The following is a 27,255-nucleotide window of genomic DNA, read 5'->3' as shown; positions in this document are numbered from 1 at the left end:
CCTGTTTTGCAGAAGGCCCATGTTTGGTTCATACCATCACTGGAGATTTGCTGAGAGCACTGGAAGGGCCAGAAAATTGCCTGTATCCTCGCTTAATTTCAGTTTCCAGTGAGGGCCACTGTATTATTTACTATGAGCGAGGTCGATTTTGCAACTTCAGCATTAATGGAAAACTTTTGGGCCAGATGGAGATCAATGATTCAACCAGAGTAAGTGTAATTGTGATAACATATTGTAAGTGTATCCTAACTACAACAAGTTGCAGCTGATTTATGTATTAATATTAACGTTTTCTGTTCCCTATTGACGTAACAGTTATAGTACCAGGTTACGTCACAGGCAAATGCTAGCTTTTTAGGGGCAGATCTAGCTGACTTGCAAATAGAAGTGGAGCTCCGTCCACTTCCATTCAATGTGGAACACTTCAGGAGCCAATGCATTACGTGGAAGTGCCAGGGGTTTGGCAGCACTCTACTTAATGTAATTAAGAATAAATCTTGGAAATGAATGGTCACTTAGAAAAATGCAATTTCCTCATTCCAAATAATAGCTTTGATATTACAAACTATTATTATTATTATGATTTTGTTCTTGACCAACTGGCTCAAATCTCTGCATAGATCTTTCAACTAGTATCCATTTCACAGACAAACCCACACACACATTATGGTGCCTGTTTAAAATGGCTGCCATTTTGTATTGTCTCATAACTGCTTATAACTTTTTACCGCAAGTGCAAACACAAAATATATATTCCTTGACATTCCACATTCTGCCACCTATGGATTTCAGCCAACACGTTAAAAGCTTTACGCATACAATAAATAATTAAAGAAATTGTAAAACAGGAGAGCGGGTTTTAAAATGGTTTGTGTTTTCACTTTATTGCCTTAACAATCAATCATTCCAAGTGACTGTGGCATTTTACCTACGCACTGAAGGTTTACATGCTATTCAGTATTTCTATTTCAGAATTTTTGTTTTGAGGTGTCTAATACTAATATAACCAATTATTTAATTAATTAAGTGTTGTATCAAGATGATGGAATCTCTTCAATCATATTCCTTTTCCAAAGGATAAGAAATACATAGTGTGTTCTGTTTTTATAAGGCCATCCTTCTGAGCAGCGATGGACAGAACCTTGTGACCGGCGGAGATAATGGTGTGGTGGAAGTTTGGCAGGCCTGTGATTTTAAGCAGCTTTATATTTATCCCGGCTGTGACGCAGGAATAAGAGCAATGGATCTGTCACATGATCAGAGGTGAGTTGACAGCTGTAAAACAAACTGGAACATTTTAGTTTACATTTAAAATATGCTGATGTGTATTTAAATATTCCTTATTGCGGCATAGCAGATAAAGCAATGCATAAATAAATAGTATTTATTATAAAAAAAGTCAATGTAAAAATCTTATTTCAGTAGGGTTCATTCTTTTAAAATGTAAAGGGACAGTCCCACATTGCTGGAAACATACATACTGTTTAACTTATCAATAGATTTGACGAATGCCAATGTAATCACCAAGACTAGAGACGAACATTGCAAAAACCCTGCAAAGCATTTGTTTATCATAGGAAAGGTTTACAAAATGATTTGGAAAAATAAATCAATGTGGGCACCGGAGGAGTTGCAGTACCAGAGGGAAGAGCGGTGACGTGATCGCGGTATCCCTTGAAACGGATGAGTCCTCCTCTTCCATTTCCCTGCAGTGCAGATCACATTGGCAGGCATGATGTAGCCATGATGTAGCTCTCCTAATCCTGGACCCAGCCATATACATGACTAGGGAGGCCGCGAGAAGCCCCCCTCCCTTCTTTTACCAGTACCCACATAAACACATACAAATAATGACAAACTCGGTCTGCAGGTATAAAAAGGCCGCAGCTTTTGTTTATTATATAATAATAGCGTAACTGCTAGTCCCTGCCAGAATGCTCGCTTACTAGGTTAAGTGAAGGGTCAGACAGGCCTTGACCCGTCGGCCCGTCAACTGTAGCCACGCCCCTGTGAGCCGGCCGTTCTCGTGAGTGGGGCTGCCGGAAGTGATGTCCAGCTGACCCACCCACTAACTAGCTTCTAACCTGGGCTTTATCAGCCCGAGCCCCGTCTGGCAAGGACAAGCACTTAACTCCCACCCACCCCACCTGCCGCCACCGACGGGTCTATTTGACTCCCCTTAAACTATGCCCGTACCAGACTCGAGATGACCCTCTCAACACCCTCCTGCAACTCATTATTGAAAATATCCTTACCAATTTCTGTCAAGTGTACGCCGTCCGCTTTAAACAAGCCGTCTATCCTGTAATTGAAGTCCGGGTTGTTGATGAGCCATCCCCTGCATTGTGTTATAAAGTTCCCCACCATCTTGTTTATTTTAATGAGTGTCCGCTCCACTGCGCCCGGGACCCATGCCCCCTTCCACACTAATCTGCTAATTATTTCTGACCAAATAATTTAAATTCCTGGCCAAAGAGAAAGGATGCGAGATAGGTCTTGCTTTATAGCCTGGACCAGCTCGATGGAGCATACCGCTGCCAGGTCGTTTCCCCCGGTATGAAATTAGCCACGGGAGCAAATACCCCCACCGCATCCCTCTTCTCCTCCCTCCCCCCCCACTGGAATACCTTCTCTTTTCTGCCCAGTGTACGAGTCAATCCCAAATGATCCATGTGTCTGCAGAACCCGGAGCCAATGCGGCTCTTACTAGGTCCTTCACCTAACAGTCCCCTGCTCCCACAAGTCCACGGGACACCGGTTGCCGAAAATTTCCACCTCTGGTGCCAGCTTCCGAAAATGCACCATCTGTAACTGGGATAAAGCATCAGCAATGTTATTTGCAACCCCCGGAATATGCCGTGCCCTGAACGCGATGTTAAGGTGAAGGCATAACAGTACAAACATACATAAAAGGGGGCAGTACTGGTGGTGAACGTGAGCCGAAATTGTTCACTGCTTCTAGCACCCCCATAGTATCTGACCAGGACGTAACCTTGTTTGCAAACAAGTGACCCCACAAACGCACAGCGACAAGCAAAGGGAATAGCTCAAAGAACATGAGGTTCCTAATGAGCTGAGTTTCTCTCCAGTGGAGTGGCCACTGTTCTGCCCACTATGCCCTGTTAAAATATGCCCCGAAGCCCACTGATCCTGAGGCATCTGTGAAAAGTTGTAGGTTAACATTCTGGGCTGGATGCCCTCGCCACAAGGTCCTGCCGTTATATTTTTGCAAAAATTCGAGCCATACCGTCAAATTCTTGCGGATTTCTGCGGTGACCCGAATGAAATGGTTATGGCGTCATGCCCCAGCAGTGGCAGCCGATAGACGCCAAGTGAACACCCTTCCCACTGGCGTGATTCGCGCTGCAAAAACTAGGTGGCCGAGCGGTGATTGAAAATGTCGGAGTGGGGTCTTTCTCAGGGCAATGAATTCCCTGAGCAGCATGTACAAAGCGACCAGCTTTTCAGGCGGTAGCCTGTACTCCATCCTTACTGAGTCAATTTCAAAGCCTATGAAACTAAGGTCGGTTGTTGGATACACCGTCTTTTCGTTGGCCAACGGGATGCCAAACTCATGCGCCATGGCAGAAAATTCGAACAGCCACCTTGCACATAAATAAATCTGAACCTCCACGGCCAACGAGCAGAAAGTCGTCAAAGTAGTGGATGATCCCCGTCGCCTGTACCCATTTGCGCACTAACCACTCAAGAAATGTGCTAAAGCTTTCTAAATAAAAACAAGAAAGCGTGCAACCCATCGGTAAACATACATCGACAATGTATTGCCCATTTAGCATGCATCCCAGTAAATGGAAACACTCTGGGTGCACCGGCCGAAGTCTGTATGCCAATTTGCCGTCTGCTTTTGAATTCAATGCTCCCTGCCCCATTCTCCCCACTAGCGCTGCGGACTGGTCAAAATTTGCATAAGTCACTGAACTCAAGTTCCGGTCGATGCCGTCATTAACTGATGACCCTTCTGGTATGATAAGTGCTGGATTAACCTGAAGGCCCCCCCACCTCTTTCTTGGGGACCACCCCCAACGGGGAAATCCTAAGATTAGTAAAGGTGGGTTGGGAATCAAAGGGGCCTGCCATCCTCCCCAACTCTACTTCCTTTTCCACTTTTTCCCTAGCTACATTACTGTTTATCCTGACCGATTTCAAATTATGTTCGCAATTTCATCCCGTTCGATATTCAAACGGAATCCTGAACCCCTCCTTAAACCCAGCCATAATTAGCCTGGCTACCTCCCTATTGTGGCACCTTGCCAGCCATGGTGCCATTGTTCCGACGGTTATCGGAGACGCCGCCCTCTTGGTCAACTTTTGCCCTGTACCCTTAAATCCATGCGTGTCCTTCTTAAAACATCTTGTCCTCGTATGCTGGCCCCCACACGAGGAGCAGGTCTGCCGGAAACGGGAGTTGTCGTACTTACACCAGGACTCTTTAAATGTCCAACATATGCCTGGCTGTTTTTTGGGCTTATGACCCCCACCCAATGCGTGTATATGGGTGCCAGATAGCCATGCGACCCTACCGCCGTTGCTCGCCCCGCAAAAGGGCTTCGCCCCTCCTCCAGAAATATGCACTAAATAGAGGTCTACATCCTTAACATTCTATGATATTTTTCCCTTGTTAGCTTCCATACCCTGCCCGAATTCCTCATCATATTTCCACCAACCCATGCCCCCGTCTTGTCAGTATGCGTCGCCAATTATGTTTTTGGTACTTAAAAAATGCTGAACACAAAGGAGGTTCCTTTCCCCCATTACACCAGCAAGGATTCCAAAAGCTTTTGCCTAGTTTTGTTGTGTGCGAGGAAAGAGGTGTCTCTCCACGTTATCTCTCTTGGCCTCCCCTTTTTTGGTTACATAGTTACATAGGAGATGAGGTTGAAAAAAGACGTACATCCATCAAGTTCAACCTATGCTAAATTTAGACAACAGATACATTATCCTATATCTATACTTACTTATTGATCCAGAGGAAGGCAAATGAAAAACCCCAGTGTGATATCATCCAATGATATCTCATAAGGGGAAAAATTAATTCCTTCCTGACTCCAAGAATTGGCTATTGGATTACTCCCTGGATCAACATTCTTCCCATGATTACTTATTTGGTATATCCCTGTATACCTTTCCCTTCTAAAAAGATGCCCAACCTTTTATTGAACAAATCTATTGTATCTGCCATCAGTCTCCATGGGTAATGAATTCCACATTTTAACTGCCCTTACTGTAAAGAACCCTTTCCTTTGTTGCTGGTGAAATCTCATTTTCTCCAACCTAAGGGGATGCCCCCGAGTGCTTTGTACAGCCCTTGGGATGAATGATTTCTTTTGAAAGCTCCTTGTACTGTCGCCGAATATATTTGTATATAGTTATCATCAGTGGTCGACAAATCACCAAAAAATCTACTCGCCGAACAAAAAAATCTACTCGCCACCTAGTACCAAACGTATGCTGCTTGGGCCAATAGGAGCTCGCCACGATGTTAAATCCACTCGCCCGGGGCGTGCAAATGTATAGGTTTGTCGAACACTGGTTATCATATCCCCTCTTAGACGCCTCTCTTCTTATGTAAATAAATCTAATTTAGCTAGCCTCTCCCGATAAGGTAGATTGCCCATCCCCTTTATAAATTTGTGGCACTTCTTTGCACTCTCTCTAGTTCAATAATGCATTTTTTAAGGAGTGCTGCCCAAAATTGTACTCCATATTCAAGGTGTGGTCTTAGTAATGCTTTGTAAAGGGACATAATTATGTTTACTTCCCTTCCATCCATTGCCCGTTTAATGCAAGATAAGATATTGTTTGCCTTTGCAGCTACTGCATGACTTTGGGCACTATTGCTAAGTCTGCTGTCTACAAGCACTCCTAAATCCTTCTCCATCAAGGATTCCCCCAATTTATCCTCATTTAATTTGTAAGTCGCCTGTTTATTCTTGCTTCCCAAATGCATAACCTTACATTTATCTGTATAAAACCTCATCTGCCATTTACCTGATACAATTTAGTATCATCAGCAAAGATGGAGACTTTGCTCTCGATGCCAACCTCAAGGTCATTAATAAACAAGTTAAAAAGCAGGGGTCCCAGTACTGATCCCTGAGGTACTCCACTCACAATCTTAGCCCAACCTGAAAAAGTTCAATTTATGACAATCCTCTGTTATCTATCCTTCAACCAATTTTCAATCCAGGTGCATACAGAATATTTTTACTGAGTCCAATTTGCTTTATTTTGTACACCAACCTCTTGTGTTGAACCGCATCAAAAGCCTTTGCAAAATCTAAGTAGACCACATCAACTGCATTACCCTGGTCTAAATTCCTACTTACCTCCTCAAAGAAACAAATAAGGTTAGTTTGGCATGATCTATCCTTCATAAATCCATTACTGACTATTACTAATAATTGTGTTTACCATTAGGTATGCCTGAATATTATCCCGTATTAAACCTTCAAGTAGTTTCCCCGGTATTGAAGTCGAGCTTACAGGTCTGAAATTCCCCAGTTGTGATCTAGCTCCCTTTTTAAATATAGGCACCACATCTGCTTTACGCCAATCTTGTGGTACTGAGCCTGTGGAAATGGAGTCCTTGAATATTAAATGTAATGGTTTGGCTTTTACTGAACTTAACTCCCTGAGAACTCTTGGACGTATGCCATTGGAGCCAGGTGCCTTTTTTACTTAATTTTTTTGAAGCCGCCTATGAACTTCTTCCTCTGTTAACCAATTGCTCATTAATATGGAGTTTGTGGCTTCCTCCTGCGGCACTACAATTGAAATTGATTCTTCTCTGGTAAACACAGAGGCAAAGAATGTGCCAAATGCACAATACCTCTGCTTTTTCCTTATTTCCAATAATCTGCTTGCCCATCTCACACTGAAAGGGTCCTATATTTTCTTTTCTCATTTTTTTGTTATTAAGGTAGCTTTTTAGGATTGCTTTTACTTTCTATTGCAATCCTTTTTTCATTATCCATTTTTGCTCATTTGATCGCCCTTTTGCAATTTTTGTTACATTCCTTATAATTTTGATACGATGCCTGGTTGACCTTGCCAACACTTCCCTATATCCTGGAAGCACTGATAAAATCTCCACGTATTCCCCCACCCAAATCTTATCCTTTACTTCCTTTGGTAAATGTGTGCCCAATTACCTGGCAATGGTTTTGTATGTATCTTTTTATACCACGTCAGATATCATCCTAACGTCCGGTATTGTTGCTGGCGTGGATGCACCTGTGTTCTCAACTAAATTTTTAGTGGGCAAAGATAAAGGCAGTGTCGTTGCTGACGTGAGTGTACCTGCGTTCTCAACTTTGACTTGTCTAGGCAAAGCTGCAGGCAATGGTTCGGGCAGCGCGGGCTGCACAACATTACTTTGCGTTACCTAGTCCTTGCTGGGACCCTCTGACTGTCTCTGACGCTTTTGTCCCCTGAGTATCACTTGCGACTCCCGTGTTTCCTTTCTGGTGTGTAGTGAGAAGCGTCGCCAATGGTGTCAGCACCTGCCTTACACCCCTCATTATTGTCTCCAACATTTGTGCCCCCGCATCTCTGGCTGACTCTGTCTCCCTGACCTGAGGTGGTAGAGTGCTGGTAAGCCTCTTGGGGGTTATGCTCCTGCCCGCTACACATGTATCTGATATTGTCTGCCGCTTTTCCTTCGTTATCTTCTTTGTTGGAATCTGTGGTGTCCCGAGCGGCGTTGCAAACCATTCTTTGGGCTCTGCCCCAGCGAACTCCGTGCCACACTCTCTGGTAGAGGGTCTCCCCCGGCATCCGGAGCGTCTCTGAGCTGTTGACGATGTACCGCCAATGCTGGGTGGTGATGGCGACCGTGTCTCAGCCGTTTCCAGCCCATCTGAAATTACAGATTGAGGCCGAACCCCCACCGGCTTGGCAGCCGATGGCCCTAAATATCTATGCGTTGATGTGCCCCTTTGCAACGCTAAAGCAGGTTGCAGCTCCTGGCTGGGGCCGCCCTCATCACTTGATGAGGGCCACGCGTCTGCACATATGGTGGCTTAACCGCCTTTTCCGCTCACTATCCGTTGTCTGGCTGGCCAGCCTTGTCGGCTCGCCTGGCCTTGTCCTATCTATGCCTCGTGCATGAATGAGTGCATCTGCTGCTGGAACCATCCTTCCTCGTGGTTCTGCACCTCTGCAAGTAGTTGAATGGTTCTATGTGCAAACGACATTGCAGCCGGTAATATATGAGAGATGGTGGTTAGTGTTTGTGTGGTATAATCTCTATCGCTCTTTGAAGATGAGCACGTTACGTGTGATATTTGTTCATTTATTGTCGTGTGTGTGTAGTGTTTATTGCGCCGTCGATGAATCCCGGGTAAAATTGAATTGTTGCTTGAACAATAAAAATTCCAACTGCAAGAAAAATGAAATATTAAGTTATCATTGGTCAATAAGCCACCAGCGGCAAAGCCTTTAGTTGGCCAAGTGGCCAGTTGGTCATGGGTTGACAATGTCTAGCTGGCCACTTTGGGTACTAATGTGTTAATATATGAATATGTTCTACAATGTTCTTACAGTACTTATGTGTCTTTATCATCTATCCTAAATGGCTAGGCTCATCTTACCTATGTATTTAGTGTCCATTATGTACATAGCATAGGTTAATGCTAGCCTGGGGTAGCTGATAAAATTTGGCTATATTGTTTGGCAGTAGCTCAATATCGCCAGATATCAGAGTTTAGTGAATTACATGTGAATAAGCAGTTTGACTCTAATTACTTTTGCTATTTGCTTACTTTTACTATTTGCTTACACCCATTAAACCATCACTGACCTGTTTCTGTATTAAAAAGCTTGCTATCCTGCTTTACCGCTGGCAATATGGTGTTGGTGAATAGGTTAATAAAATGAGCGTCAAACACAGATGATGCTATTTTTTTTTTTGTTTATTGACCTTTAGTGATTCCAGGCAAGTGACTCATCACATCCTCACCCCATCATATACGCAAACAAGGGACCATACAAAATAACATCTCATACACATCTTTTTTCTGAGGTGCTAATAGGGACCCATCTTGGATTTGTGATGTTAGTGGTATATAAATGAAGCAGCCGTGTACCGAGATAAATCCTCAATCTCTCTGCATTGTTTTGCCTTCTGGAACAGCACAAAATCGGTCCTTGCCTCTTCCATCCCATTTCCTTCTCCACCTGTTGTTTTACATGACAGTAATAATAAAGGGGGCTGGATTATGTTTTTCTGAAAGAAACAAAACCCATAAGGATTGGTGTCTAATTTCAACACATTGCAGCCCCTCTGATCATTGCATTGTCACAAATGAGATAATTTAAGAAGGCGACAAGAAGCCTTCTACTACTGAGTTTATCTCACTCATTTATTGTATAGATACTTTCTTGTAAATCCTGCATTGAAATGGTTCATTCACTATTTAAGGAAAATAAGTGAAGTACTCTCCAGTTAGAGGGCAGCGCTAGGAGAACCATATTTTCCGTGCGGTATGTTGGCACTACACAAGTAGGATTTCTGTTAAGGAAATGGAGCACTAAGGAAATTCAGAGACCTGTAACAGTTTTATATGTTTCAAATTAATTTCCCCGCAGATTATGATGTGTGCTTAAAATGTGATCATTGTAACCAACTTCTGATGTAAAACGTTCTGTTCTTGTTTTTTAGGACTCTGATTACTGGAATGGCTTCTGGTAGCATTGTAGCTTTCAATATAGATTTTAACCGGTGGCATTACGAACATCAGAACAGATACTAAAGATAACTGAAGAGCTGAGAGCGAAGTTGAAGCCGAGAGCACAAACGCTGCAATGAAAAGGCGTTGTCATCTCTGGTGGGAAAACAAGTCTGCATTGGCCTCCGCTGTACATTCCATTACACCCAGCAATAGCTGTACATTGTAGTCAGCAACCATTTTACTTTGTGTGTTTTTTCACCACTGAACACCAGCTGCTAAGAGCACGAGTGTATCATGTAAATTATGAAGCTTAGGAGACATTTTGGTAATTATTTAAACTATCTTTATTTAAGAAAAGGTGGTAGGACGCATCACAGAGACTTTTGAAAATTCTGATGAACCCTGTGTCCGGCTTTTATGGTGTTTAGTCCGCAAATCTTTCATCCCATTTCCAGCCTCTTTTCAAGCTGTGAAAAAAACTAAAACAAAAATATGTTTGATACTTTGTACATCAGATGCACATCTTAACTTTAAGAGGGATACTTTTGTAAAAGTAAAACCTTGTATAAAAGAACAAAAAAAAATGTTTCTTAATTTTATCATGGAGCTACAACTTGCTTGTACTTTAAACCTGATGAAGCAAGTATATCACAGAAGCGTATAGGATGCAGCTTGTATTAAAAGGTTGAATTTGGGGTTGTCCGATAATTTTGAACATTTACACCAAAATATGCTTGCACTTTTTTCTTTTATTCTCTCTTCGTTTTACCCCTTTTAAATGAAGTCTTTCTAAACTTTTGGATGTGAAGCCATGGTTTGCCATACATCTTTCATGAGAGAGAAATAATTGCTGTAATTCTTCTCTTGTTTATTTATAATTATTATGAAGGAAAGCAGAGGCAAAAAGCCCTGGTATTTCTGAGCAGTAGCCTGACACGTCATAGCGCCGACTCCAAGTGACGCTGTTCTATACGTGTAAGTTATTCAAACCCTTGTACCTTAAATAGGTAACCAAGGTTGGGAGTTTCGCCTCATGCCCGTGCTTTTTTTCCCCTCTCTCAATAAATTGCTTTGTTTCGTGATAACTTAGGCTTCGGTATAAAATGATTGCTGTTAATATATTAAGTTGTGGTGGTGTTTTCACCTTAAGCCACGTTCCCAGCCTAAGGCAGAAATTATGCTTTATGTTTTACAATGAAGACTGTCAAAGCAATTTCCTGCACAGCGTACTGTTAAAATGACACACCAAGGGGTAAATACACTTTACTTCATGTTTCTTCTTTGTATATTTGGTGACTGTATTGTCATAGATGTACATATTGTGTCGGTAGGGCTACGAGGCATGTAACAGGAATGTCATTTTCTCCGAATTTACACTCACTGGCAGTCATTTATTTAAAAAAAATAACAATTAAATAATGGATTATTTGTATTGGCACTTTGCACCAGAAAACATATCATTATTTATTGATGTGATTATTTGTTCTTCACCTTGTATTAGTACGTTTACCACTGAGTTTCTTCTACATTGCTCTTTGTATTGAAAAAAAAAAACCGAAACAAAAAAGATTCTGAGAACTTTGAGGAATCGGCATAAATATTAAGTTATTCATCACCAGTCTGTAAGCAATATCTTGAGTTGTACCTTAGAATAGGGGGGATATTGAACACCTGGAAGACAAGTTCATTTTCAGTTCATCTTGAAATCATGGTGAGATATTTTGGATATATCAATTCCTTAAGCTATTGTAACCATGTTTTATTGCAAAGATGTAAAATATGCCAGATGTGTTCAGTTGGAAATAAAAAAAAAAAATTAATAAAAATATGCAAATAACTTCACTGGTTGACTTTTATTTTAATTACTTTAAAATCAAATATACAGGCTACCCCGGGTTGCACTGTTTTATCTGGTTGTAAAATATTTTGCTCTATTAATAAATGTTACCAAGCCTATTGATTGGCAAAGGTTTAAAGCTGCACATTTCGTTTTAAAGTTTGTATTCTACTGAAAAATAGGATGTCTGATTTAATCTCTAGTTTGTTCTCTGCTCATTTTTTTTGGTGTTTTTCTACAAAATTAGCCCAAAACGAAAAATGGCTGCTCTCAATTCATTGCATTCCAAAGTTCATCACAAGTAGCACCTCTCCCCACCCCCTACATTCATTTGTATTGTTTAATATATATTGAATTAGATGAAAAGCATAGATAACAATTCACCATTCATCTTACAAGATTTTTACAAATCTATAAAATCCTGTAGCACTAATATCTTTGTCCGATATATTAAGACCTATCATTCAAATCAGGAATACATAAACACATTCACATCGAACTTTCAATTGGATATATAAAAAACAAAAGACCGATATCTTAAAATATGATTTCTACTGTTATTTTATGGCTATATATCCTTTTTAGGTCTGACACTTAATTCTGCAAACTTGTATCCAAACATAATATCTGAATGGTGAGATAACCTTTAGTTCTTTAGAATAACAAGAACGCTGCCGAGCTTGGGAGTAGCAAACCCCAACATACGGTATATCCCGGGTTTTGGCCTAAGTCAAAACTCTAAGATGTCATCTACTATCCTATATTTGTTACGAAATGCATATATCTGTTTCTCCATTATTGGGATGTCCAACTGTTAATAGTAGGAGGATTTGTTGATTTCCATCCATTGAATATTAGCAGCTTAGCTACTACAGTAGGAACATATGATTAATACTTTTTTTTATAATCTTCTGAGATTTTATATTCCTTTGGCCACCACCCAAGCAAAATACAGCCATGCACCTGTGGAATCTAAGTGTGAGTGATATTTTAAATACCTTATTATACACTTCCAGAGACAGACTACCTTCAGGCAGGTCTACCACATCTGTCCTGTAGTCACAGAACTTCCAACAAGTATAAGGTATACCCTTAAATATACTAGATAAAATAGCTGGGGTTTGACACCGTCAGGCCAGTCGCTCCGGGCTCTCTGTAGCGAGGCAGATTGTAGTAGCTGGAGCTAGATAGACCTAATAGAACATGGTCAGGAGTATCTGGAAGGTGCAGGATAAGGTAGGCATGGATCAGGGCAGACGGCAAGCATGTAGAGTGGTCAGGCAAACTTGGGTCAGAGCAGGCAGGTTACTAGTAGCAGGATTCATGAGTAAAAGGGGCCAAACAAACTAGTTGATCCCGCAAAGGACAGGAGGAGAGGGTTGGCCTTAAATATAAATCAAAAGGGTTTGTCATTGATCTGGATCAGCTGAGTGAAGCAGCATTAGTACTGCAAATGCACTCTGAGGCAGTGGAACAACTCAGATGCTGATCTGGTTTCCTGCCAGAGCTGCTGTCCTGAGCAGCAGAAGCTACAGATTTGAGTCCCGCCATGCCTAACCGTACCCCCTTCCTCACAGTGAAACTTCCAGTTGTCACAGGACCTCGCTTGTCAGGGTGAGGCACAAGGTACGGACATTTTCTACAGGTTCCCAGGACCTCTTTTCAGGAGCGTATCCCTTCCAGTCCACCAGGTATTGCAGGACACCTTGATGTCTGCGAGCAGTATCTGTTTCACCATGTACTCTTTTTGTCTGTAGACCTATAGTAGGGAGGGGGGGGGGAAGACACACTCTGGGAATCTATTCTCAACAAAAGGCTTGAACAAAGAGGTGTGTAACACCAGATGGATTTTCAGGTAGGTCCAGACAGAAAGCCACTGGATAATTCGATCTTTGAGAAATGGTCCTATAAATCGCTGACTTAATTTGACCAAAGGACAACCTTGTTTTAAATGTTGTGTGGCCAGCCATACCTTGTCACCAAACTTATATTCCAGACCTTTTTGACGATGTAGGTCAGCATTCCTGTTATAGGTTTCCACCATTTTTTTTTTTTTTGTAAACTCGTTCTTTATTTGCATTTTCGTTAAGAAAAATTGGGAATGGGGTACAGAACATAAAAAAGGGTAGCATGTTACTTTTGAATTACATATATTTGTATCATATATATATATATATAACACCTTTGGGGGGGAGACAATAATGACATCACTGTTGGGACAGCGTATAAAATAACTAATACAATAAGTTAACTTAAAAGACTGGGAGAGGGAAAAAGAAAAAGACGAAAGAATGTCATTGCTTTAGAAATAATTTTCCACTTGTTGGTGTACCATAATAGTATATTAACAACCGTACCTTTGTGGAATATTGAATACTGAACACCCTCCAGGCCCACCTCTTCGTTTCATACAGTTACGAATCATATCACACCAAGGTTTCCTCAGAAGTTTTTCTTGTTTTTTTTCCCCTCCTTCCTTAGCTCATGTGTTTTACAGCACTTCTATTTTGTGTTTTTCATATTTGGAGTGTTCCCCTAGTAATATATCTATTTCCTATATAAATTCTCCATGGTTCCCATACTTCTAAGTATTTCTGTACTGTGTCATTTTGTATCCCCGCCAGTTTTTCCATGAGACAGACCCTCCATAGCCTCGCTCTTACTGCATCTATAGCTGGCTGTTGTTCCCGTTTCCAGGCTTTAGCTATTTCAAACTGGCGGCTGTATATATGTGTGTCAATAGCTTATCTTCGTTTTTTTCCATATTTTCTATTGGCCTGCATAACAGTACTTTCCAGGGGTCTAGGGGGAAATCAAACCCAGAATTGCTTATGCCATGTCATGTGTGGCCCTCCATAGCTTTGTAACCTTTGGACACGTCCACCACATGAACATTCCCTGTTGACCACATCCTCTCGTACACAGTGGGGACATGTTTCTGAAAAATGTGGACAATCTTAGTGGAGTGTAATACCATTGGTGGAGCATTTTTTATGCATTTTCTTTAATTAGGGCACATGTGGAGCTCTTTGCTATCCCCTCAAATATACTATCCCACTCTTCCTGATCTAGCTGTTCTCCCAAAGCCTCCTCTCACTTTATCATCATTCTGGGTTTTATCACTGTGTCTGTTTTAACAGCCGCAAGTATGTTGTATACTTTGGAGATCAATCCTTTCTTGTACTCCCCCATGAGGCACATATCCTCAAATATGGTAAAGTCACTATACGGGCCTTCCCTTCGTATATGGTCCCTCAATTGAAGATACCTAAAAAAGGCTGAGTTATGTAGCCCATTTTCTCTCATTACTGTCTCAAATCTTTTAATTTCTTTGTTTGTCCATAGATCTTTTACTCTTGTGACCCCTGCCTTGCTCCATTCTTTAAACGCTGTTGGTTCCATGCCCGGGATAAATCTAGGATTCTCAAATAGTGGTGTCATCTGAGACTTTAGGTTGGTCAACCCATGTTTTGATTTCAACGAGTCCCACATTTTTAGTGAATGTGTGATAGATTCCAGGGGCACCGTCAGATCAGGTCTTTCTTTCTTTGTTAACCACAGTATCATATCTATAGATGACCTTGAGATCATGTCAGACCAATTTCCACCCACTTTTTCCTCTGTTTATGGGCATGCCAGTGAACCAGTTGGCTTAAATGTGCCGCTTGGTAATATTGCCATAAGTGTGGTAAGGCTAATCCTCCCGACATCTTGGGTCTATAGATTGTGGGCCACTTTATTCTCGCTTTTTTGTTATTCCATATGAATTTTGTGATTTTTTGTCTGTAGCTCATGTATATCCCTAGCCCTGACCTGCACTGGTAATGTGTGAAATAAGTACAAGATTCTTGGTAATAAGTTCATTTTAATAGCGTTTACTCTACCTATCCAGAATATATGGTACCTGGACCATTCTTCTAAGTCTTTTTTCAGTGTTTTTATTAGTGTTGGGTAGTTTGTCTCATATATAGTGTCTTTTGTATTGGTCAGAACAGGAGGGAAATGCTGCACTCCTACAAAGAAACAAAATCAAATAAATACCGGTGCACCTGGTTCAGGAATCTCTGGGTGGTATTCCAATGTCTGACAGGAAGGAAAAAACCTGGACACTGTGGATTTCTGCTTAGAAAAATTTATTGTAAGCCAATAATGTATGATGTTTCGGCCTCAAGGGCCTTTCTCAAATGCAAAGTGGCATAATAGTTATTGCTTTGCATTTGAGAAAGGCCCTTGAGGCCGAAACGTCATACATTATTGGCTTACAATAAATTTTTCTAAGCAGATATCCGCAGTGCCCAGGTTTTTTCCTTCTTGATTAGTATTGGTCAACCAGATTCCCAAGTACTTTATGGCCTGAGTCTTCCATGCGAAGTCAAAGTTTATTTTTATCAACTTTATTTGTTCCTGAGGGAGATTTATATTTAGGGCTTCGGATTTTTCATTATTTATTTTAAAACCTGATAATTTTTGGAACTCTGACAAATTACTGAATAGGTTTGGGAGCGAGGTTAAGGGTTTTGATATTGTTAATAATATATCATCGGTAAACAATGACAACTTGTATTCTTTTTATTTTACATCAATCCCCCTGATATCCGCGTTCGACCTGATTTGAGCTGCTAAAGGTTCTATCGCAATAGCGAACAACAGGGGTGACAGAGGGCACCCTTGTCTTGTGCCATTTCTGATGTGGATTTTATCGGTCTGCATATTAAGGTAGGATACTTTAGCTGTGGGTTCCCTATATAATGAGGCTATAGCTTTCATAAATTTGCCTTTCACTCCAAAAGCCCTAAGTGTCTCAAACATATATCCCCAATCAATGCGATCAAAAGCTTTCTCTGCGTCTAGTGATAGTAGCATTGAAGGCGTGTTATTCTGCTTAGCTATCTGGATCAAGTTAATTGTTTTCCTTGTATTATCCGCTGCCTGACGACCTCGTATAAATCCTGCCTGATCTGCATCTATCAGTTGCGGAAGATACTTATTCAATCTAGTGGCTAGTATTTTGGAAAATATTTTGAGATCATTATTGATCAGGGATATCGGTCTGTAGCTTTTGCATTGTGTGGGATCCTTTCTCTCTTTATGTATTAATATTATTTTTGATTCAAGCATTGTTTGTGAGAACTGCTCTCCCTCAAGAGCTTTATTGAATATCTTTACCAGTTGGGGAACTAATATGTGGGCTAGTTTTTTATAGTATATATTGGACAGAACATCTGGTCCCGGGGCCTTGGAATTTTTCAGCTCCTTTATTGTTTCGAATACCTCTTTCGAAGTTATTGGCTGGGATAGTGTTTTTATTTCCTGTGATGTGAATTTAGGCAAATTCATTTTTCTAAGAAATTTTCTCTGTTTTTCCTTGGTGGTGTTCCCTTTATCTACTTTAACTCCATTATATAGCTCTTTATAAAAATGTGGTGAATTCATTAGCTATTGTCTGTGGATTTGTTGTACACACCCCATCTTTTCGTCTGATGCTATGTATTCTAGATTGCATTCTATCTTTCCTCAATCTTGTGGCCAGCATTGTATCTGCCTTATTGGCATTCTCGTAAAAGTTTTGTTTTGTCCACGCTTTAGCCTTTTCAGCTTTATCAGTCAGGTATAAATTTAATTTCCCTATTAGATCCCGCAATTCCTTCTCAATTGTTATACTGTGATTTGCTTTATGTGCCTCTTCTAGGGTCTTTATCTTTTCTTTAAGGTTTGTTTCTGTCTCTCCCTCTATCTATGTATTGCGACACTTATAAGTTTACCTCTCACCACTGCCTCATGGGCCTCCCATAGAGTATAGGGTGACTTCACGCTACCTTCGTTTATTTGGAAGTAATTGATTCCCTCGTTGCTGATCTCCGTGATGACCTCTGGCATCTTTAGTAGTGACTCGTTTAGTCTCCATGTCCCTTTACTTGGTTTCTTATGTATATCTTCAATGTGCACTTCGACTGGGGCACGATCTTACCAGGTAATTGGGTGCATTGTGGCCTTTGTTATTTTTGGGATTAGCAGAGAATCTACAAATATGTAATCTATCCTTGTATATACTTTGTGGGGTGCTGAATAGAAAGAGAAGTCTCTTTTCTGCGGATTTATCTCTCTCCATGCATCCCTTAAATCAAACGCTTTAAGTCCCTCTCTTTGTGCTTTTCTCTCCCCTTTTCAGGAAACCCGAGTCGTAGCTAAAGCAGGTTTAGATCTTTCTTGTTTTTCATTTAAGGCTATATTGAAATCTCCCGCAAAGACTATGCGGCCCCGGTAGTTTTTACCAAACAGTCGAAATAATTTTGTAAAAAAATATTGTCTTGTTTTCATTTGGCGTGTACGCATTAACTAGGGTTATCTGGGTATCTTCTATGTCCCCTGTGAGTATTAGGTATCGTCCCTCTGGGTCCCTTCTTATCTTGTCTACCTTAACTGGAGAGTTCCTTGCTAGGAGTATGGCCACCCCTCTCTTCTTTTCTTCCTTTGCAGATGCCGTGTATATCTGGGGGTAGTATTTGTCCCAATATGTAGGAGTAGAGCTAGCCGTGAAGTGCGTTTCTTGTAGGAATATTATGTCACCTGATAGTCTTTTATATTCTGTCATTGCTAGCTTCCGTTTTACCACATTGTTCAGCCCCTTGCTGATATGTGATATTAATTTCAGTGCCATTTGTATTTACCTGTCTGTGGAGTCTTCTTCTCTGGTGGATTCGTTGTCTGTTTTCCCTTGAGCGGCAGCCCGGAGGCTATTCTTACACGTCTTGTAGCAATGAAAACATTTAAACATCAAAAAAAAAACAACATATATAGAATAATCCAGGTGACTAACATAGCCTGGATTTGTTTGATCACTTATCGTGATTGATCGTTCTCTGCGATTGCGCAGTAGCGCTAATCCCACACCCATATCTTTGGGTGTGTAAGGATCGTACTGCGGTCCCAGGTTGCGGGTCTGCCTAATAAATCAACTTTTTTTTTTTTTAAACCTCCTATACCATATATAAAGATCTTGGGCATTGTGATCAACTCTATATTGAACAAACATAATTCAACAACTGAAATCATACATTTAACACACTTTACCTACAACCCCCCCCTCTTTTTTTTGTTTTTTTGCTTAATTTCTTCTTTTCTGCTTACTAGTCTCCGTGTTTCCCCTCCTTTTAGCTACTCTAAAGATGCTTTGCAAATATAATGGTTATTCTAGGTTGCGTTCTAGCCGCTAAACTAGGAAATACTTAATTTTGTCTGAATCTGTTATTGAAAGCAAGATTTTCCTCCTATCTGTACTGTAAGTAGTTTGGGGCTATTCTTATTCATGCCGGTAATTCTAACCTTCGGATTACCCGCTAGACTATGGGGTAATGGAGGGGTACCTTGCTATTCCTTATCTGGGTTTATGTAACTGCTACTCATCACAGTCTGGTATTTTTGGCATAGTTCTTTATATCGGGTTTTTGTTTTTTCTCTGTTGTAGCAGGTTTTGCATAGATCTAAGGTTTCTGGGGCTCCCTTGGGTTTCCTCTATATGGAGTGGCTCCTCTTCCCACTTCTTTCCACATGGGTCTGACGGGAGATGGTCTGTGTTCTTCTCGGGTCATGGATTCTGGTGGTTGCAGTCCCAGTCTTTCTAGGAAGTCCGCTCCCTCTTCCGGATCCCTCATGTAGGCTTGCGTTACATTTCTAGTGGCGATAAGGCGGAATGGGAATCCCCACTTGTAGCAAATTTTGTTGTCTCTCAGAATTTTTGTGATATGTTTCAGGGCCATCCTTTTCATCAGCGTTGATGGTGCCAGATCATTGTATACGTCTATCGACACGTCTCCCCATTTCAGCCCTCCTTTTTCCCATGCCAGGGCTAGAACCACTTCTTTAGTTTTAAAGTAGTGAAGCCTCACCACTACATCTCTTGCTCTATCTCCGGCTTGTGGTCTCGGTCTAAGAGCTCTATGCGCTCTGTCAAGGATCAATGCATCTGGGGGCATTTCTGGAAGGAGGGGCTGTAGCCATTCAGTTGTTGCTTTTTCTAGATCTGTAACCGTCTCTGGGATGTTTTTGAACCTGAGGTTGTTTCTTCTTGCCCTATTTTCTTGATCCTCCTGTTTCTCCTCCAGGTCGGCCATTTTGGATCTTAGGGCCAGGATCTCCGTATCCATAGTTGTCTGGTGTTAAAGACTTCATCCACTTTATGTTCCAACGTGTCTGTGCACTCTCCTATGGAGCTGACCTTTGATCTGAGATCTTTGCACATTGCAGCCCTTGGTGGAGTAAGGTTTTTAAGCTTGCGTATAAGTTCTCAATGTCTTTTTTAGTTGATGTTTGGTCACATATCTCAGGTTCAGGTTCTGCGTCTGACTTGCGGGAGATGCCGCTCTGCTTTCTGACCGGCCCGATTTGTTTCTCTCTTTTGTCTTAAAGAAGTCCTGCGGAGTCGGCTTTCTCTGAGCCATTTTGAAGAATTCTCGATCCAACTGCTCTTATCTATGCGTTGCCTGCTTTTTTTATATTGTTAAATTATTTTGTAGACCCGCCGCCCCCTGGAGCCTGCTTCAGGCGGTCATTGTGAACTGCGCCACGTGCGCACCAGTGAGGAACATTTTTGTTTTAATTACTTCTGTTTTGGTACTGCACCGACACACTTTATTCGAGCAAATACCCAGTATGTACCTGGCAGATACCTGGAATGCGCCGCTCCTCACCTCTGACAAGCCCCGTTGCGTTTGCCTTCCCAGCCTGGGTTCATGCCTGGCTGACGGGCGGCTGATCTGTTAAATGATATGATTAGGATTTAATAGGCTGCAATGCTTCGCGTGTCTACCAGATGGCATAAATTCATGAATTGTAATGCAGTATATATATATATATATATACTGTGCAGTATTGCAGCCAGCGGGAATAAAATGCTTCAATCCCTGCCTGGAAAATAACCCAATGCACTCGGGCAGAAAACAGTCACAAACCTCAATACACCCGGGTATACCCGAATTCGTGGGACTAGCCGAGCTCGAATAAAGTGTGTCGCCAGTGTAGTTCTGAGGAGGCACAAGACTGGGACCCCTCCAGCTATAGTGCTGTAGATGATTATTATTTAGCACGGATAAAGCATGTATATATTTTTTATGGTACATGTCTCCTTTGAGGTTAGTTGCAGCTCAAATGGTACCTGTCTCCTTTAAGGTCAACAACAATTCCCTTGGCCTCCTTTAATTGAAACCAGAAATGGCACGTCTGGGGTGTTTTTACCCTCTCAGCAGCAGAAGAATTTCCACTCACCGGAGGGGTAGGGGTCTCCCCGGGTATGGCAGCTCTCCCTCCTGTTTGCTTTATTTTTAATGGTGGAAGACTTTACTTTTGGGGGGATGTGTTTTTTATTTATTTATTTACTCTTTTCTCCTGTGTATTTGCTACAGTATAGTATTTTTATTTTGAGCAGTTTTTATTATTTTGTTGCAGGCCTTTGTTTGGTGTAGTGACTTTTGACAGGGAGGCATGAGATATGAACTGCCAGCCCAAACACACATGTACTTGCACTATGCTGGTTTGACTGTTCAGAGCTTTGGAGTCTCACGCTGGTATTTCGGTGCTCAGGGGAAGAAGCATCTAATGGGGACGCAGGTGCTGGGCCACCGCTTCGCTTATCTTATACTGTAGGCCTGTGGCAGCCATTTTATAGCTGAGTTGGAACAGCTCAATGGCCAGAATGGAGTGCCCTCAGATCTCCCCTTGAAGTTTCCACACACCTACCAGTGAGCCCGTGTAGGGGGGGGGAGGAGCCCCGTTAAGACCCCTTAGCCCTGCGTTGGCCCCGATTCACCCTCGTCCTTTCTGGAGCCTCCGTGTGTTCCAGGGGCAAGATGGCCGCCCGTTCCTCCCCCTGCTCACCGCGCGACCGCCATTACCCCGAGACCCCTCACCTCCAGAGCCCTCAGTGATTGGGCTCGCACGCCGCAGATGGCTCCTGCCACTCACCGCCGGGACCCGACACTAGGTGTGGCCGTCGCACAGAACGGTGCCGGGTGGGAGGCCCCCGTAGACTGCCTAGGTGGGGATATCAAAGGCAGGACAGGCGCCACCACTCCTGCGCGGCACCCACCTCTCTCCGCCAGAGCCAGCGGCGGGTTGGAGCAAATCAGGCCGCCGGTCAGATCCTCTCTCCGCGCTCCAGATCCCAGATGGTTTGGGGGACCGCAGACCTTGGTCTCTGAGAAACTGACTTGCGGAGTTTGGCGCCGGGTCTAGGTAAATCAGTTCTGCTTGGCAGCCATCTTAGACCCCGGTATCCACCATTTTAATGTGGAGCTGCGTTAGGTCTTCCAATTTTTTTTAGTTGCCGCAGGGACTAAGGAATGGTCCACAATGGGTAGGCAAGCCTTTGGATGCCATATGTCTGGATGTATTATAGGTAAATTGGTGGTAGGAAGTAATGACTTCCAATCGTCCTGCTGGTAACTCAACGCATCAAAGGTATTGTTCCAGGGTTTGGTTAGTGTGTTCTGTCTGACCATTAGACTGAGGGATCTCAACTGGTCTTAATGTTCAGTAGGTTGCAGAAAGCTTGCCTAAATGAGAAGTAAACGTAGTTCCCCAAACAGTAGTCTACTCCTCTTCTGGGAGTCCATATAGCCTGAAGACACGCTCCATTGCAAGTGTTATCCTCTTTACGGGAATTAAATGTGCCATACTGGTCAATCGGTCCACTACTACCAGAATGGTTTTGTAATCTTCTGAGAGGTAGTTCTACCATTACATCCATTGAAATGGAACCCCATGGTCTCCTGGGAATAGGTAGTGGCGGTAGGAGGCCACATAGCTTGGCACGAGGTGTCTTATTACTGGCACACACTTCACAGGACTGGACATAGTCTTGTACGTCAAGGACAAGCTTTGGCCACCAGTATTAATGAGAGAAGTTCTAAGTTTTCCTCATTCCTTGGGGGCCTGCCATCACAGAGTCGTGATGTAACTTCAGAACTTCCAGTCGAATATTACCAGGTGGAATATATTGCATCCCCTTAAAAAACGGACAGCCTCAATGCACCTCAAAAAGATCTACTAATGCCTGACAGACAGACTGTGTATATGAGTCAGATTTAGTAGCTTCCTGGATGCGCCTATTAAGGTTCTTGGCGGGCACAAAATTCCTTTGCTGTAAAACCGTGCTGACGGACAGGTTCGGTTGATTCTCCGCCGTGTTGTCTCCACATCATCTGCTTTACTATTTAGAGTCCCAGTTAAGAAAGACCCTACCAAGTTGAAGCGAGTTAAGTACAAAGCCCACCTTGCTTGTCTTGGAATCGGGCGACGGGCAGTATGCAGGTATTCCAAATTTTTAGGATTGGTAAAAAACATCACTGGATAAGTACCTTCCAAAAATGTCTGCATTCTTTGAAATCTGCCTTAAATCGCTAAAAGTTCCTTGTCCCTGATACGTAATTAACTTCAGGTGCAGAAAGTTTATTGAAAAGAATGCACACGGATGCATTAACTGTTTGGGCCCCTTTTGCTGCGACAGGATTACTCCAAAGACAATGTCCGATGCATCAACTTCAACGATGAAAGGAAAATCTGAATTGGGGTAAGCCAAGACAGGAGCAGAGGTAAAAGCCCTTTTTAACTGCTCAAATTATCTTGAATTTGGGCTGACCAGGTAAATGGAGTCCCTTTTCGAGTCAGGGTAATAGGGTATACTAGGGAAGAAACCCCCAAATTAAGAGTCTATAGAAATAAGCAAATCCAATTAAACGTTGGATGCCCTTAACATCAGTAGTAACGGGCCAGTCTTGAACTGCTTTAATTTTGCTTGAGTCCATTTATAAGCCTTTGGGGGATGCCACCAATTCCAGAAACTGGATCGTGTCAAATTCGAATTTCTCGATTTTAGCATACAGATTATACTGTCAAAGTCATTCTAACACTGTACGGACATTCTCTCTGTGTTCCTTCAGGCTATCGGAGAAGATCAGAATATCATCTAGATAAATGATTACGAATTGATCCAGTAGATCTAAGAACACGTAATTCAAAAATGTTGAAATGTAGCAAGGGAATTGCATAGCCCAAAAGTCATCACCAGGTATTCAAAATGTCCATAGGTGGTACGGAAAGCGCTCTTCTACAGTAGTTGTCTCCAAGGTGAATGTGCACTAGATTGTATGCTCTTCTATGATCCCATTTGTAGAAGATTTTTTTGCCAAACGAAGTCGCGCCAAGAGTTCTGGAATTATTGGTTTTCTTATGCTTACTTGGTTAAATGCTCAGTAGTTCACACAGGGATGAAGTGATCCATCTTTCTTCATAACGAAGAAGCTAAGAGCTCTGGCTGGAGAGGTAAAATGGTGGATAAATCCCTTCTCAAGGTTTTCTTTAATATACTCCTGTAATACCTTTAATTTGGGAATAAATGCACCCATCAGGAATTCTAGCTTCTGGTAGAAGGTCCACAGGACAGACCAAGAAGTTTCGAAACGCATAGGATAGTACTGAAACCCAGACTTTAAGTGATCCGATGAACTGCTGCATCCTTACAACGCTGTTTGCTTGATTGGAGATCGGTGAGAGGCTCGAGCGCGCGCTACACGGCGTTGCAGTGCAGTGACGTCACTGATGGGCAGACGGAAGAGCAGTTGAACGCTGAGGTGCAGCAAACCACCGCGATTAGACGCCTTCACTCAGTCTCCCCACCACTTACTACTAGTTGAATTAGAACATTGGGACAATTGAACCTGCATCACACTTTACCTAGAAATAGGATTGGTGTTTGAACTACGGACAGACCATAAGGACTAACAATTGACACCAATGTGACGACTCTGGATCTGGAAGCAAGTACCTGGGGATCACCAGATGACATCTTGCTGGAGAGACCTGGTCCTGCTGATTGGCGCTTGAGTAACATTATCCCTTGACATGCTGTTTTAATTCGTTTTTGATGTACGCAGATTACTTACCCAATATTGTGTCACTCATTACATTTTAATTTACTACACTATGAGCGTCGTGCGCTGTTTTTTGTGTTTTTTCTGTCCAAGAAGATCCATGCGGGGGCAAAACTGTCTGATTCTACCTACCTAATATGTTATAATAATTAAAATATAGACATAAAGAATGCTGAATAACGCACACATTTTACAAAAAATACAGTACTACTTTGAGGAGGTAAGTAGGAATTTATACCAGGGTAATGCAGTTAATGTGCTTTACTTAGATTTTTTTAAAGGCTTTTGATAAGGTTCGACACAAGGGGTTAGTTTACAAAATAGGTTAAAAAAAATATTGAAAACTAGTTGAAGGATAGATAACAGAGAGTTGTCATAAATGGAACCTTTTCAGGTTGGCCTAAAGTTGTGAGTGGAAGTACCTCAAGGTTCGGTATTGGGACCCATGCTTTTTAACTTGTTTATTAATGACCTTGAGGTTGGCATAGAGAGCAAAATCTCCATCTTTGCTGATGACACGAAATTCTGTACCGTGGTAAAATCAGAGAAGGATGTAATTTCTCAAAGACAATGTGCATCAGATTCAAACTACCTTTCAGAGATTAGACAGTGGGTTCTTTTGATTTAACATCTCTTTCTTTTCCACACTAATATCCCACTCGCAAAAATTCCCAAACTCTCTTCATCCCTACTATACTTAATTAAACCCAAGGATAAAAAGAGGGATATGTATCTCAATATAGCCAACCTGTTGGTATATGACTTTAGAGGACATTTCTCATTTTTCTGATGCTGCTATTTATATCTGATCCTCCACAGCAATTTGAACCTCTCTTCGAACTGTGTATATAGAATCTGTATATAGTAGCACTTTATTTTTCGTAATATGTGTGTGTTGTTCATCATTCATTATGTACTGTATATATTTTAATTTAGAAGATCTAGGGTACAAGACCCAAAAATGACGAGTGCTGCAGAGTCTGTGGAGTAGGTATGTGTCAGTCACATCCCATGGTGTGTAATTTACTTTAGTTTTCGGTTGCAGTGAGGTTGTTTTTATATGTAAAGCCAAGCTACCTGGACCCCTATGATGGGAAAGATAGCCTAGTGGAAAAATTATAAGACATTGGGGGGGAGGGGAGATGTCTGTCGGATGTCAAAAGACAGACGGCGTTTGCAGGGAGCTCTGACGGTGGTTACATCTCTGCGGTGACGTGGTCCGGACCCTTATACGTTCACGGCAGAACCCGTTTGGGGCTTCAGTGTAAGTCTCCGTCTCCCCCTTTCAAGCCTCAGGCAGTTGTTCAGCTACTCTTTTAGCTTAATTCTAGGTACATGCATCCCGTTTTTTTGAACATTCATGTCTTTTTATTATTTTTTCATTTGTCATGTTGTTTATAGATTTAGTCTAATTAGATACATTTTACTTTTGATGTGGTTTCTGTTTATTGTTACTTAAACCCGGATCTATAGCTTATGTGTACTGAGGTGGGGTTGGATCCCCTCAGTTTATTTTTATTTTTGTTTTAATAAATATTTTACATCATTTTAATCCCTGGTGCGCATTGTGTGCATTTTTCTTCTTTTTAAACTCTAACACGTTTCACCTGCAACCGGACTTTATCAAAGAGTATTGTATTGTCTGGAATGGGCTACAAAGGGGAAAAAAGCGGATGTGACATCAATCAAACACTTTGCCCTTAGTATAACCCCAATCTCTGATAGAAAATAATATTTTTACAAAAAGGATTGGTATGACTAAAAATATGTGAAAACTCCCACTTACCCATAAATAAATTGGCATATGATGGTGCAAAAGAGGTGCCCATTGCTGTGCCATGTGTCTGTAAATAATACTGTGCATCAAATAGGAAATCATTGTGAATAAGTACAAATAAAATGGATTCTGAAATACAAGTGATTTGTGCATGTGAAAGGTAAGATTTATTAAGAAAGTGTTGAACTGCTGTGATGCCTTGTGAGTGCTCTATAATGGTAAAAAATATATAAAATTACAGCCTTTGGTTCACAAACTTCCATCATACTTCAGGGATTCTGCTGATCTTTTAAACTCACTGTCTAATTTCACTTGGTCTTCTAAATACCTTTGGGTCACTTTAGATGTTACTTCTTTATACACCATTATAGAGCACTCACAAGGCATTATATATAAACACCCAACAGTCGAAAAATACATTCTTATCTCTATCTGGGGTTTCTGTAGGGGAAGGCCTCTCTGTTCTCCTGGGTCAGCATCCTTGTGTGCTATGGCCCTCTCTGTGTCCAGGTATAGAGGTATTGTCCCCTTATCTTGCTGGCAGCATGCAGTTCTTCTGTGTGCATCAAGGCATCTTCTTTTCCTTAGTTCAGCCCAGGTGTGGGCTAAGGAATATCTTTCATGTTTCTCAGAACAGGCTTTTTCTCACAGTCCTAATCAGCCAGATGGAGTCTGGTTGATTGCTGGTATTCAATTAACCAGCACACTGCTGGATTAGAGGCAAGTTTTTCCAACAATTATAAGTCCCTGTTACAAGTGTGTTGCAGACACGCCAAAATTTGTGTTCAGGAAGGCTAGGACTTTTTCAACACATGTCACTGAGTTTATACAAAACATGTCCTGAAAAGACAAGGGTTTTGTTTTACCACCTGTGTTTTTTTTTAGTTGTGGTCATTGTAGTCTGTGTACTTACGCCAACCCTCAAAAAAAATAAAAAAAAATATCAACAGAGACAGAATAAAGATTAGAAGCTTTATAACATGAAATATGAATTACGTTGTATATGTTCTAAATTGTGGGTGCAGC

The 27,255-nt window shown here is 41.7% G+C and overlaps 1 protein-coding gene across 12 annotated transcripts in view; it reads left to right on the top strand.

Annotated features, from left to right (window-relative positions):
* NBEA (neurobeachin) overlaps nt 1–11,529 on the top strand; it is a 714,827-nt gene extending 703,298 nt beyond the window's left edge. For all 12 annotated transcript variants that reach the window (XM_075592121.1, XM_075592113.1, XM_075592110.1 and 9 more), the window contains 3 exons: nt 13–209; nt 1,112–1,263; nt 9,683–11,529. In XM_075592121.1, coding sequence (XP_075448236.1) covers nt 13–209; nt 1,112–1,263; nt 9,683–9,773 — 440 coding nt within the window. In that variant the 3' untranslated portion in view covers nt 9,774–11,529. The remainder of the gene's footprint in view (nt 1–12; nt 210–1,111; nt 1,264–9,682) is intronic.
* The last annotated feature ends 15,726 nt before the right edge of the window (nt 11,530–27,255 follow it).

This window comes from Ascaphus truei, chromosome 3 (assembly GCF_040206685.1).
Source record: "Ascaphus truei isolate aAscTru1 chromosome 3, aAscTru1.hap1, whole genome shotgun sequence".
Taxonomy (NCBI): domain Eukaryota; kingdom Metazoa; phylum Chordata; class Amphibia; order Anura; family Ascaphidae; genus Ascaphus; species Ascaphus truei.
The sequence above is the reverse complement of the archived record's forward strand: the minus strand, read 5'-3'. Positions and strand labels throughout refer to the sequence as shown.